This window comes from Mangifera indica, chromosome 5 (genome assembly GCF_011075055.1).
Source record: "Mangifera indica cultivar Alphonso chromosome 5, CATAS_Mindica_2.1, whole genome shotgun sequence".
Taxonomy (NCBI): Eukaryota; Viridiplantae; Streptophyta; class Magnoliopsida; order Sapindales; family Anacardiaceae; genus Mangifera; species Mangifera indica.
The window spans coordinates 20,900,195-20,911,902 of NC_058141.1; the positions used below are offsets into that span (position 1 = coordinate 20,900,195).

An 11,708-nucleotide genomic window follows, 5' to 3' on the forward strand; every position below is an offset into this window, starting at 1 on the left:
GACATTTTAGTATTATAAGAATATCAAGTTCGTATATGTTATGAACATATAGAGTGCATTTTGATATTGTATAATATATTATAGAGTAAATAAAATATTAGAAAAATATAGAGATTATTTGGATACTAACCAATATAAGAAATAAACATTTGGTTTCAGATAATGTATGAGGGTATTTAATGAAATGTTGAAAAATTAGAGGTGGCACATAATATTCAACGATATATAAGGGGATTAAATGAAATTGTAGAAAAATGTAGTGGTCATTTTGATATTGGTAAATGTTTATTGCAAATTTTTTATTGATAAATGTTTAATTTTTGACCAAAATTTTCCATTATAAGATTGATAATTAAAATGACTAATTATGTTGTTATTTGTTTCTAATTAGAATGGATCTAACGTAATTAGAACACAAAAAATATATTGGAGGTTTTAAAAAAATTGGTTAAAATATTCTCTGGAACAATACTTGAGAGATTTATCTAACTCTTGAGTAAATAATGTGGTATTGATCTGATTCGAAATTACATTCAACTATACATAAAATCGAAAAGAATTGAGTTCGACTCCCCTATAAAGAATGAATATGATGAAGATGTGCAAAACTTTATTGACATGTCGCAATACTTCAAGAAATGTATTCATGTTTTTGTTACATGTGTTGTAATCTAAGGATACAAAGAAAAAGAAGAAAAAGAAATTGGTGGCAACGATGATAGTGAAGTGAAAAAGAATTTGTCAAGAAAGACTTGATTGATTTCTATAATAATGCATTTTATATTGTTGTTGAATGAGTTCGTGGAGACAAAGAGAGGGTTCCAGATTGGGATGACTTTGAGAGGAAAGAAATGATTGATATTTCTCTTGATAAGGCAGACTTCAAGGATATTTCACCTGTTAACTGTGATATAAATAGTTTTCAGTTTGAAGATCCTATTATGGGTGGTGAAAATTATTCTAGACTATTTTTTGATAATGTCTCCATTGATTCATTTAAGTGACTATCAAATTTTTCTTCACAACCTAAGCATGATAAAAATAAAAAAATAGATCTAAAATTTGATAACTACACATCAAAAAAATCCAAGAATGACAAAAACCAAAAAACAAACCTGAAATCTGAAAACTATAAATCCAAAAACCTAAGAATGATAAAAATAAAAAAATCGATCTGAAATTCGATGACTACACGTTGGAAAACCCAAAAATAACAAAAACCAATAAACGAACCTAAAATTCGAAAACTACATGTCAAAAAACCTAAGAATGATAAAAATAAAAAAATTGATCTAAAATTCGATAATTATACATCGAAAAACCTTAAAATGATAAACATTAAAAAACAAACCTAAAATTCAAAAACTACACATTAAAATACTTTATAATGTCAAAAAGAAAAAATAGATTTCAAAATCGAAAACTACACATCAAAAAACTTAGAAATGATTGAAATAAAAAAATGGATATTAAATATGAAAAATACATATTAGAAAACTCTAAACTAACAAAAACAAAAATCCAAAAACCGGCCAGGAAGCACAAAAATTGAAAACAGATTTGAAATTTAAAAACTACAATTCAAAGAACCCTAAATTTGGAAAAACAGACATAAAATTTGAAAACTACAAATAGACAAACCTTAAGAATAAAAAAAATCAATTTGTCCCCTTATCAAATTTCTACTCTCCCCGTAGGTGATATAGTTTTAATTTTCGCCTTTATCAATTTTATTATCTTCCACAAGTTTTATAGTTTCAAAAAATTATTTTTTCCCCCACCCTTGAATTCCCTCGGGTTCCTTGGAGCACCCCCTGGAGTTATTGCTCAAAATACCCCCCTCAGGATTTCCCCCGTAGTCCCCCAAGGTCCTTACTATTAGAAATTTTGCATTCCCCCATTCCACATGGCATCGTTCCAATCCAAAGGAGATTTTATTCATCTTGGAGAATCCCGAGGTCCCTCGAGGTAGATCTCCAGCCAAACTAAGCCATTTTCCACATGAAAATCATCATTTCAATCCTATAACATAATAACCCTCAACAAATTCAACTAAAACAAATAAGAATCAACACATTTAGATATTATTCAAAATCGAAACCCTAAATATTTAATGCTCAAAATCTTCATTAAATCGGTATAAATTTTTGGCTTATATATAAAGGTATTTTAGCTATTTCACATAAATGGAATATTTTTACTTAATATTTAATGTTTGAGACAATTTCACTTAGAACTGTGATGTTTAGACTAATCAATTTAATTTTTCATATATTTTTTTATAATTATTAATTATATAATTAATATAAACTAAAGATAAAAATATATTTAATAATAATTTAAGAGAAAAAATTATTTAATTTTAATAAATAATAAATAATATTTCCATCTTTCTAATTTACTCATTTTAAAATAGGCAAAACACCGATGCTTTATTTATTATTTCGTAAAAAAACTTTGTTTTTGTAAATGTGAACTTAAATTATAAATTTAAATTGGGTTTTAAACCTAGGGATTAATTTAAACTCAAATTAATCTTAATTTCTGTTGGTGGACAATCTCAAATCATTCAATTTTTCATTTAAACCAAACCGGCTTGATTTTTGTGCGTAAGCCTAAATGAAGAGGTAATATAAATTGTGATGCCTAAATCAACAGGCAAACTCCGGATCCAGGTTCCGGCCGTTATAAGCCAAAGGTACATACGAACGGATCCAGTACCTAAAAAGTGGTAGGAACTCAATCAAGCAAGAGCATGTCGTCAAGAGAAGCAGCTGCAACCACTAAACCGCCGCCATACCCTAGTGCCGCAAGAATCTCAGATTCTCCATGCTATCCTCAATACACCGCCTCTCTCAAATGTAAGCTTCAATTGATCATTTTTTCCTTTATTTGGCATTTTTCTTTATCATTATAAAATCTGTGGGAGTAAACTTTAATTGGCAATATTGGAAATATTAAAGGAGAAAAATTAGGGACTGCATACAAATGAACTTCCCGTATGTTCAATCGTTGCTTTGAGTAAATGGGAATTTCGTGTTTATTTATTCAAGTTCAGTTTTTTATGATCTTGGATGATGTATCAGTGACTTCGTGTTGGATTTTAATTTTGTGTTAAACAGCAAGATTTCAATAAACTGGTGTTGCTAGTGCATGCAATCCATCTTGTTTAAAAAAAATATAGTGTACAACCTCTAAGCAAATCCAGTATCAACAAGGAAGAGATGAAGGGTCTATAGGGGCATCCAACCTTGGAACTGTGTATATAAAGCCACGATATCTTGACAATGGGTTGGGCTGTTGATCTAGATGTTTGTGTGATAATAGTGGTTTCTCTCATGGCATTTACCCATTGCCAAGTTGAGTTCCATCTGATCAATGATCACCTCCCATTGCCATAAATGTTATTTCTTTTCACATTTGAAACATACACTGTTATCAAGTTGCCTCAGTGACAAAATAGGGAAAATCATTCCTTCAAGTTGCATGTCCAGAACATATGGTCTACTTTGTCAATGTGAGGGAGACTGTCTTTGTGCTCAATACTGGCATTATGTTTTCAATTATGTGTTTACTTATTGAGTTATATGATTAACAGGGCTTTGCCTTTTTATTTAAAAGTTGTGCACATAAAAAGTTATGTTGGGATCAAATTTTATTCTTACAACTTGACAAATAAAATGGCAAAAGTTTAATCCTAGGATAAGCTTTTCAGGTCTTGAAGAGTTTAGTTCAGACAAGAGCAAATGTCAAGAATATTTTGATGTTTACAAGGAATGCAAGAAGAAGGAGGTATTCCTTTACTTTTTTAGATTCTCTGTCTTCCCTGTTTATGTTGTTTTTCCATATATTTTTTCTGATCAAAGAGCTTTATAAACAAAATTTGAGTGAATAGTTTCTTCATGCTTGCATTTTTACAATCTTAATTTCTTTCTCCTGTTTGTGGGTGCCAGAGGGAAGCTCGGTTGGAACGCAACAGGAACCGGTCCTTATTCTCATGAATTCTCTCATGGCCCAGAAGAATAACAATAAATGTTTAAACTCATCCATCCGGTCAGGGCTGATTTATAGAGATGAACTCACTGTTAGGAATTTGGAAATTATAGCCCCCTTTTGTACTGCTATGAGTTAATAATATATTTGTTTAAATATTCGTATCGAAATGACAAATGATTTGTCCTGTGCTGTTATTGCTTGCAAAGTCTGTGTTGTGTGTATGTTTTCTTTTCATAGTGTTTCAAGTGAATTTGCATATAAGCCTGTGGGATCTTTTAAGCACCACTAATTCCATTGGCAAATCTTTCTGGGCTAAACTCGTGAGAATCAAGTCCCCAAAGATCTGGGTTATGTTGTAATATTGGAATTGGGACCTGGATGCCCTTGCCATCTGGAATCATAGTGTTTTTGAACTTGATATTATCCAATGCTTCTCTAAATACAATTCGGTTGGAGGGTATAATTGCAGTGTCTCTTGGATTACCACTGTTAGCTGCCACAAATTTTGAACAACAGATTGCATTAACATCATTTTAGATAATATTTGGAAAGGAACTGAAAAAACCATTTTGGATTTATACGTACAGATTTAATGCTTTGGAGCATATCAGCATCAGGATTGCCATCTTTACAAACTCTGACCACCTCTGCACAGACACGTTCCTGCCATTCCGGATGTAGAGCTAATAACAAAAAGGTTCGTGATGCTGTGAGTGCAGAGGTCTCATCTCCAGCAAATTAATTGTTCTTGCAGTTGTCCTCTATGAACTTGTCACAAGATTTATTTGAAGGGAACGCCATTGCTGTCATTGCAGCTTTGAGCTCCCTTCTGTACCATTTGCAAAAGATCATTCTCACGGAAAGAACGGTTGCTTCTATTTTTGACTACTAGTAGTATCACTGATGAAATCTGTTTCTCTAATTTCCGTATCTTTCTGTTGCTTTTGGTGGATAAGTACCTTTTAACAGGATAAGAAGTTAGTCACTGGTACTCAAGATTGCCCTTGAAACAGGAACTCCAACAGGACTCTTGGACATAACTTCCAAGTGAGATCCGAACTTCTTGAATATTAGTTGGCATTTGGTAACTGCTACTAAATCGAGCTCTTGAAATTACATCTGCAGCCAAGTTTTGTATATCCTTATCCAATCAAATTTCTGCATTTCCACCTTCACTTGGAATTTTACTCTTCCAAGTCCTGCCACCGATACAAAAACAAGTGAGGCAACATCTCTTTGTATATTTAGAGTAGAAAATAATTAAATAATTTGAATGAAAGTCATACCATATTGGTGTCTATACATCTCAAGATATGCAAGAACTGTTGAAGGCCAATTACGCAAGGTACCAACATGTGTTGGCATTTTGCAGTTGCAGCTTTTTGTTGGGTGATGTTTCCCAAGAGAAATGAAGAAGAAGGTCCTTTAAACCCTTGCTTTGGGAGCCTTGATCTTAACCTCATTGGTTTCAAGAGCAAAACGTTGTACAAGTGTAGAAACAATAACCCTATCTCTCCCAACACAATTGCTGATAAAGTTATCCTCTAATCCCTCAGACTTAACATATCTTTTACCTGCTCAGTTGCCCCTCTCTCTTAATTTTATAGCATGTAACATAAAGTCTAATTTGCATTTTTGCAAAGACTCCGGCTATTAGTCGAAGGAGATGACTTGAAAGTTATGATTGGTCAGACATTGGCATGTTCCCACTCTGAAAGCTAATTTCTGCATTTAAACAGCAGTCTAGGTTCTCATCACTCATGGCATTTGCATTACAAACTTTCATAATTTATTTTTAATTGATAATCTTGACTTTGAATATTTCTCCAAGCTCAACAATCAAAATCTCTTCTAGTGAATCAAATAATACCGAGTCTTTAGTTTTTGGTACAGGGTAATCACTAGTTTCAGCAAATGCTTTGAGGTCTCGATTCGCTTTCTTTATATAGCATTTCTTCAAGTATGGTAATGAAAAGACCCTATGAAAACCCAGGTCTGAGATTTCAAAAGAATAAAGAAAGGAGGCTCTCTTTGCTACTATTCATTTTCTGATTTGGAAGATTTTTTTAATCTGCAGTCCTACACATGTTAGTTTTTTATTTTTGTCTATGCGAAGCCATTTATTCAAATTATATAACAAATGCAAGAAGATGACCTTTTTGCTTTTATTGCTGCTTGATTGAAGGGTGATTTGGTTGAATTGTATGCCACTGATAACGAACTTAGAGACTCTTATTTATTGTCCACCGCCGAAATTTAAAGGTTTCCTACTTTCCTTACATATAGATTGACACCGTATTTAGGCTCCACAATCAAATTATAAACAGGGGAGTGAGAGTATTTCGGAGATATTGAGAACCAAAATTTTGATAAAATGAGAGATAATATCACCCTCAGTTCTGCAATGGCAAAGTGTTGGCCTGCACAGATTCGAGGCCCCATTCCAAAGGGTAGATAGGCTTGTGGAGTTTTGCAAGCAGCAGAAATCCCATCGGCAAATCTTTCTGGTTTAAACTGATGTGCATCTAGCCCCCATAAATCTGGACTCTGTTGTAACACAGCAACTGGTATCCGTATGCCCATTCCTTTGGGAATTACAATGTCTTTGAACTTGATATCTTGCAAAGCTTCTCTTGGCATAAATCCCACTGGTGGGTACAGCCGCAATGTCTCTTGAATCACCATTGTCAACTGCCGCCAAATATAAGTATTAATTTACATAAAAAAAAATCACATATGAGTGACTTCCTATACAGTTACTTACAATTTTCAGGCTTGGAAGCATATCAGCATCTGGAAGGCCATTTCTACAAATTTTGAGCACCTCAGTGCGAGCACGATCTTGCCATTCAGGATGTGCAGCCAATAAAAGCAATACCCATGATGCTGTAATTGCACTAGTTTCATGACCAGCAAAGTATATACTCTTGCAATTATCCACTATGAATTTGTCTTGAGAGATTTGAGATGTTAAAGCATTGTCAGCTTTATTACTTTTGGCAACTTGTAGAATCATCTGTAAAAGATCCATTTCACTGGAAGCCTCAAGTCTTAGTTTCACCACTTTGAGTATCACTGAGTTGATCTCTTTCTCTAATTTCCATATCTCTCTATTGCTTCTGGTGGGTAAATATCTTTAACAGTTTGTTGAGACATCAAATTGGCAGAGGTAGATAAGTCATTGGTCAGATCATAAATGAACAATTGAATATTAAAGAAGTTACTACTCGAATGCAATTTTACCTTAACCCAGGAACACCAACCATTCCCTTGGACATGAGTTTTTGTAACGATCTGAGTCTGGAGAATATTTCTTGACCTTTAGAGTAATTGCTTCCGAAACAAGCTCTCGAAATTATATCTGCAGCTAAGCTTCTCAAATCCACATCAACTGTAATTTCTGCAGTTCCACCCTCAGCATCAATTATTTTTTCCCAAACTCCTACCAATGATGTTGTAGAATCCACCATCAGTTTCACCATACCCTTTCAAAACAATTAATTGCAAAGTGATTATCAGCTCTGTAAAATTCTACCTAACATGTAACAAAAATTCAATTAACTTATGAGAATTACCTTGACTTTATCAAGGTAGAACTCGGGGGCAATAATCTTCCTTTGATGAGCCCAGAGAAGGCCACTAGACGAAATAAGACCATGGCCTAGAATTGGTCCACGTTCTTTGGTTAGATAAGAAGGCTTCCCCAAGCTCAAAGATGTGCACAAACTCAATTCTTTCACCATCTCAATATCTGCTACACATAGCATCTGCATATTACCGGTTGAATACAAGAACATTGGCCCTGCAACCACCAAAAAATATTATTAATTATTGTCTAATCTCCTATAGAATATAACAGAGGAAAATAATCATACAGAAGAGACTTGGCTTACCATATTCATTGGTCCACTTCTCAACAAATGGAAAGACAATGGAAGGCCAATTATGAGAGAGTGAAAGAGCAGCTTTATTTTGTTGTTCCGAAAAAACTTGGAGTTGGATCTTCTTCATTTCATGAATATTTCCCAAGAGAATAGAAGGTGAAGGTCCTCTAATCCCTTGCTTTGTAAGTTTAGACCTCAAAATCTTTGGTTTCAGCAGCACCACATTGTACAGATAGAAAAGCAACCCAACTAGCCCACCCACCACTACTGACAAAATCATCTTACCCATTAAACTTAACCCTACTCCCATTTTTTTTTTTGCTCCTTCCCCTTCCTCTTCTCCTTCTCTGTGTACTCTTTCTCACTTGTATTGAATTTGCTTAAAATTTGTCAGGTAAAGGAAAAAAATATATCCTGAAGATTGTGGTGAGCTGGAGTTATGGATCTATCACGTGAAAACTTAAGCTGAAATAGTTATTTTATTCTATCATAAGTTAAAGTCGTTTTTTAAACACGCTTCTATTTGTTTCTTACTTGATACAATCTTTAAAATCTTGATGATCAGAACTGAACTCATAAAACTGGCAAGCCTAAAACCGGTCCCTCTTCTGCCCTGCATACTCGCCACTCATCACCACAATTGGACAGATCACGTTGATCATGACTTTTGATTAGACATTTTCCCTCCAAATTAAATGATGGGAACACATTCGATTTCACACCGTCATTTTCCTTATTTTTGTCCTCAATAATTGATGAAAATAGTCATTTGGTCTGTGATTGTGAAGAACAATATTAATAATTCGACCATCTTTATCACAATGTCATTTATTGGATATGCAGCCCAGAAATTGCTTTAGACAAGTTCAAAGCATATTCCCAAAAGATCAATAATAAAAAATCCTGGAATATGAATCACATATGTTGAGCAAACCAGCCAATGTTTGAAATGTTTGAATCATTTCCACACCACATTTCATCTCACCAATCAGGGAAAGTTGCAATTTATTTATCTGATAAAGAAGTAGAAAGATGAAACTAAACAGTTAAAAGTTGTTCACAGTGGTGTGACGATTAGTCGAACTCCATCTTCTGGTTCTAGAACCAACCTATGGGAAGGTGAGTGATGGTATGTTGGAGAGAGCGAAAAGCAAAACTTTGATAGAATGAGAGACAGTATAACCTTTAGTTCTATCATAGCAAAGTTTTGGCCTACGCAGGTGCGCGACCCTGCTCCAAAAGGAATGTAAGCTTGTGGAAATTTGCAAGCCTTAAGAATTCCTTTGCCAAATCTTTCAGGATTGAACTCGTGCGCATCAGGCCCCCAGAGTTCAGTGTTTTGTTGCAACATTGGGATGGGAATTTGAATGTTCATTCCTTTTGGTATTACGATTTCTTTGAATTTTATATCCTCCAAGGCCTCTCTTACCACAAACACAGCAGGTGGGTACAATCGTAATGTTTCTTGAATAACCATGGTAAGCTGCAAATATATAAATACAAACACTTCAATATTTGGAGGCAGCTTGATTTTTTTAAGGAGATTCTAAATTGATATATAAATGAACATACAGTTTTCATATTTCGAAGCATATCAGCATCTGGAAGGGCACCATCTTTACATATATGAAGCACCTCAGTACGAACACAAGCTTGCCAATCCGGATTTGCAGCTAACAACATCAAGCTCCAAGAAGCTGTGATGGCAGTGGTTTCATGGCCAGCAAAGTAAATATTCTTACAGTTATCCACTATAAACTTCTCTTGAGAAAGCATGCTTCCTTTAATGTCAACACCATAACTTTGAGCACCCTCAAGTATCATTTGCAAAAGATCCTTCTCATATGGACCCTTAACACGTTGATTAACCACCTCTAATATCATGGAGTGAATCTCTTTCTCTAGTTTCCATATCTCTGTGTTGATTTTGGTGGGCAAATACCTTTGATATATATATTTCATTAACATGATATGAATGAATTAAAGAAAATATATATATTTAGACAAGAGATTAAATTTACCTTAAGCCAGGAATCCCAATCCTCACCTTGGACATTGTTTTTTGGAGAGTTCTAAGCTTTGAGAAGATTTCTTCCCCTTTGGAGTAATTGCTTCCAAAACAAGCTCTGGAAATTATATCAGCAGACAAGATTCTCATATCATCATCAACTATTATATCAGCACTGCCTCCACCATTCTCAATTCTATTCTCCCACGATTTCAATATACAAATTGTAGCATCTACCATCAGCTTCACCATGCCCTTGGAAACACAATTGGAATGTCATTTATAACAAATATTAAAGAACTTTTATCCACAACTGCAGGGGGTGGGAAAAAATTAGTACCTTAACTTTATCAAGGTATAATTCAGGAGCAATAATCTTCCGTTGGTGAGCCCAGATAGGGCCACTTGAGGATAGAATACCTTGACCCATTAAAGGGGCAAAATCTCTGGATAGATATGAAGGCTTCCCTAAGCTTAAAGAAGTAGATAAACTAATCTCCTTGGTCATTTCTATATCTGTTATGCATATTAGCTGTATACTTCCAGTTGAATACACAAACACTGAGCCTGTCAGTCACCAACGAATGCATAAATAAAACTGTTATTGTAAAAGTAAAAAACTTTGTACAGTTGTCAAGAAATTATAGTTGATAATTGACAAAAAGATGATCATTGAAGTAGAAGAACAAGATGAAAGATGAGTACCATATTCATTCCTCCACTTTTGAAGATATGCGAAGACGGTGGAGGGGCAGTCATGGGAAATAGCAGGTTGAGTAGATTGAGTTTGTGTTTGAGATTGATGTTGAACTATTCTTCTCATTTCAGAGATATTCCCCAAAAGAAGAGAAGGAGATGGGCCTCTGATCCCTTGGTTTTGAAGCTTTGACCTGAGTCTTTGTGGCTTCACAACCAAAATATTGTACACATGGAAGACAAAAACCACAAACCCACTTATTATAACTGACATAATCATCTTCAATATCCTCACTTTCTCTGCTTCCATTTGCAGGTTCTTCTCTCAACTCCACCAGACGCTCTAACAGACGAGTGACAAGGAAATCCTAATCAGTTTAGTATAATTAATAACCCAGCAGGGTAATTAATTAATGAAATAATTAATTAATTAGCCTTTTAGGGAGAATAAAGTAAGGAAGAGAAGGGGTGATTGTTTCTGGTGGAGGTGTTGTTATGAGTGAAAAAATGGCCTGTCTCCCACCCACGTAAGTGTTAAATGAATTTTGCTGCTGGATGAGAAAGCTAAATTTCACACTTTGTCCTTTGGAAAGCCTGGGTGAGAATTGAGAAATTGTCAGACCTCGTAAATTATCTGATGAAAATGGGCATACAGTTGTACTTTCGCAAATGCAATTCTATATATTCTCTTGATCCAAACATTAGAACTAAGAAATATTATCGAAGCTACAAAATTAGGAAAGGTCGGAATTTTGTTATCCTAAATCACAAATTTATTGTTTTCAAATTTTAAAAGTGGAAGCTTCTCCCCAAAATAGAAGAATGAATGATACGTCCTATTCATTAATAGTTATCGTTAAATTTAATCTGAGTTTTTAAAACTCAAATTATAACTATAATTGAATGATTTAAATTCAAATTTAAATAAATTTAAGATGATTTTTATAAATATATCAAATTTAAATCAATTCAAATATTCGATTTTAAGTTTAACTCCTATTGTACTTAAAACTAAACTGTTTTTAAAATAAGTTCAAGCCTCAATTACTTAACCATCTTAAACTAGTTTTTTATGTTTGAACTGATCTCGAACACTGTGAGTTACTCTACTCTCAGTGGGCCAG

The 11,708-nt window shown here is 34.1% G+C and overlaps 3 protein-coding genes across 3 annotated transcripts; 1 reads left to right on the plus strand and 2 right to left on the minus strand.

Annotated features, from left to right (window-relative positions):
• The first annotated feature begins 2,607 nt into the window (after positions 1-2,607).
• Positions 2,608-4,201, plus strand: LOC123216904 (cytochrome c oxidase-assembly factor COX23, mitochondrial). The gene is made up of 3 exons (XM_044637563.1): positions 2,608-2,861; positions 3,716-3,792; positions 3,954-4,201. The coding sequence occupies exons 1-3, from the start codon at positions 2,756-2,758 to the stop codon at positions 3,999-4,001; spliced, it is 231 nt and encodes a 76-aa protein (XP_044493498.1). The 5' UTR covers positions 2,608-2,755; the 3' UTR covers positions 4,002-4,201.
• A 2,006-nt stretch (positions 4,202-6,207) lies between these two features.
• On the minus strand, positions 6,208-8,445 carry LOC123216902 (cytochrome P450 714C2-like). Its single transcript, XM_044637561.1, has 5 exons — positions 7,890-8,445; positions 7,572-7,798; positions 7,240-7,481; positions 6,761-7,130; positions 6,208-6,687 (listed from the first exon to the last, which is right to left on the minus strand). Exons 1-5 carry the CDS (start codon positions 8,188-8,190, stop codon positions 6,253-6,255), a joined length of 1,575 nt encoding a protein of 524 aa, XP_044493496.1. The 5' UTR covers positions 8,191-8,445; the 3' UTR covers positions 6,208-6,252.
• A 326-nt stretch (positions 8,446-8,771) lies between these two features.
• Positions 8,772-11,234, minus strand: LOC123216903 (cytochrome P450 714C2-like). The gene is made up of 5 exons (XM_044637562.1): positions 10,594-11,234; positions 10,229-10,455; positions 9,902-10,143; positions 9,453-9,822; positions 8,772-9,363 (listed from the first exon to the last, which is right to left on the minus strand). The coding sequence occupies exons 1-5, from the start codon at positions 10,892-10,894 to the stop codon at positions 8,938-8,940; spliced, it is 1,566 nt and encodes a 521-aa protein (XP_044493497.1). The 5' UTR covers positions 10,895-11,234; the 3' UTR covers positions 8,772-8,937.
• Positions 11,235-11,708: the final 474 nt, after the last annotated feature.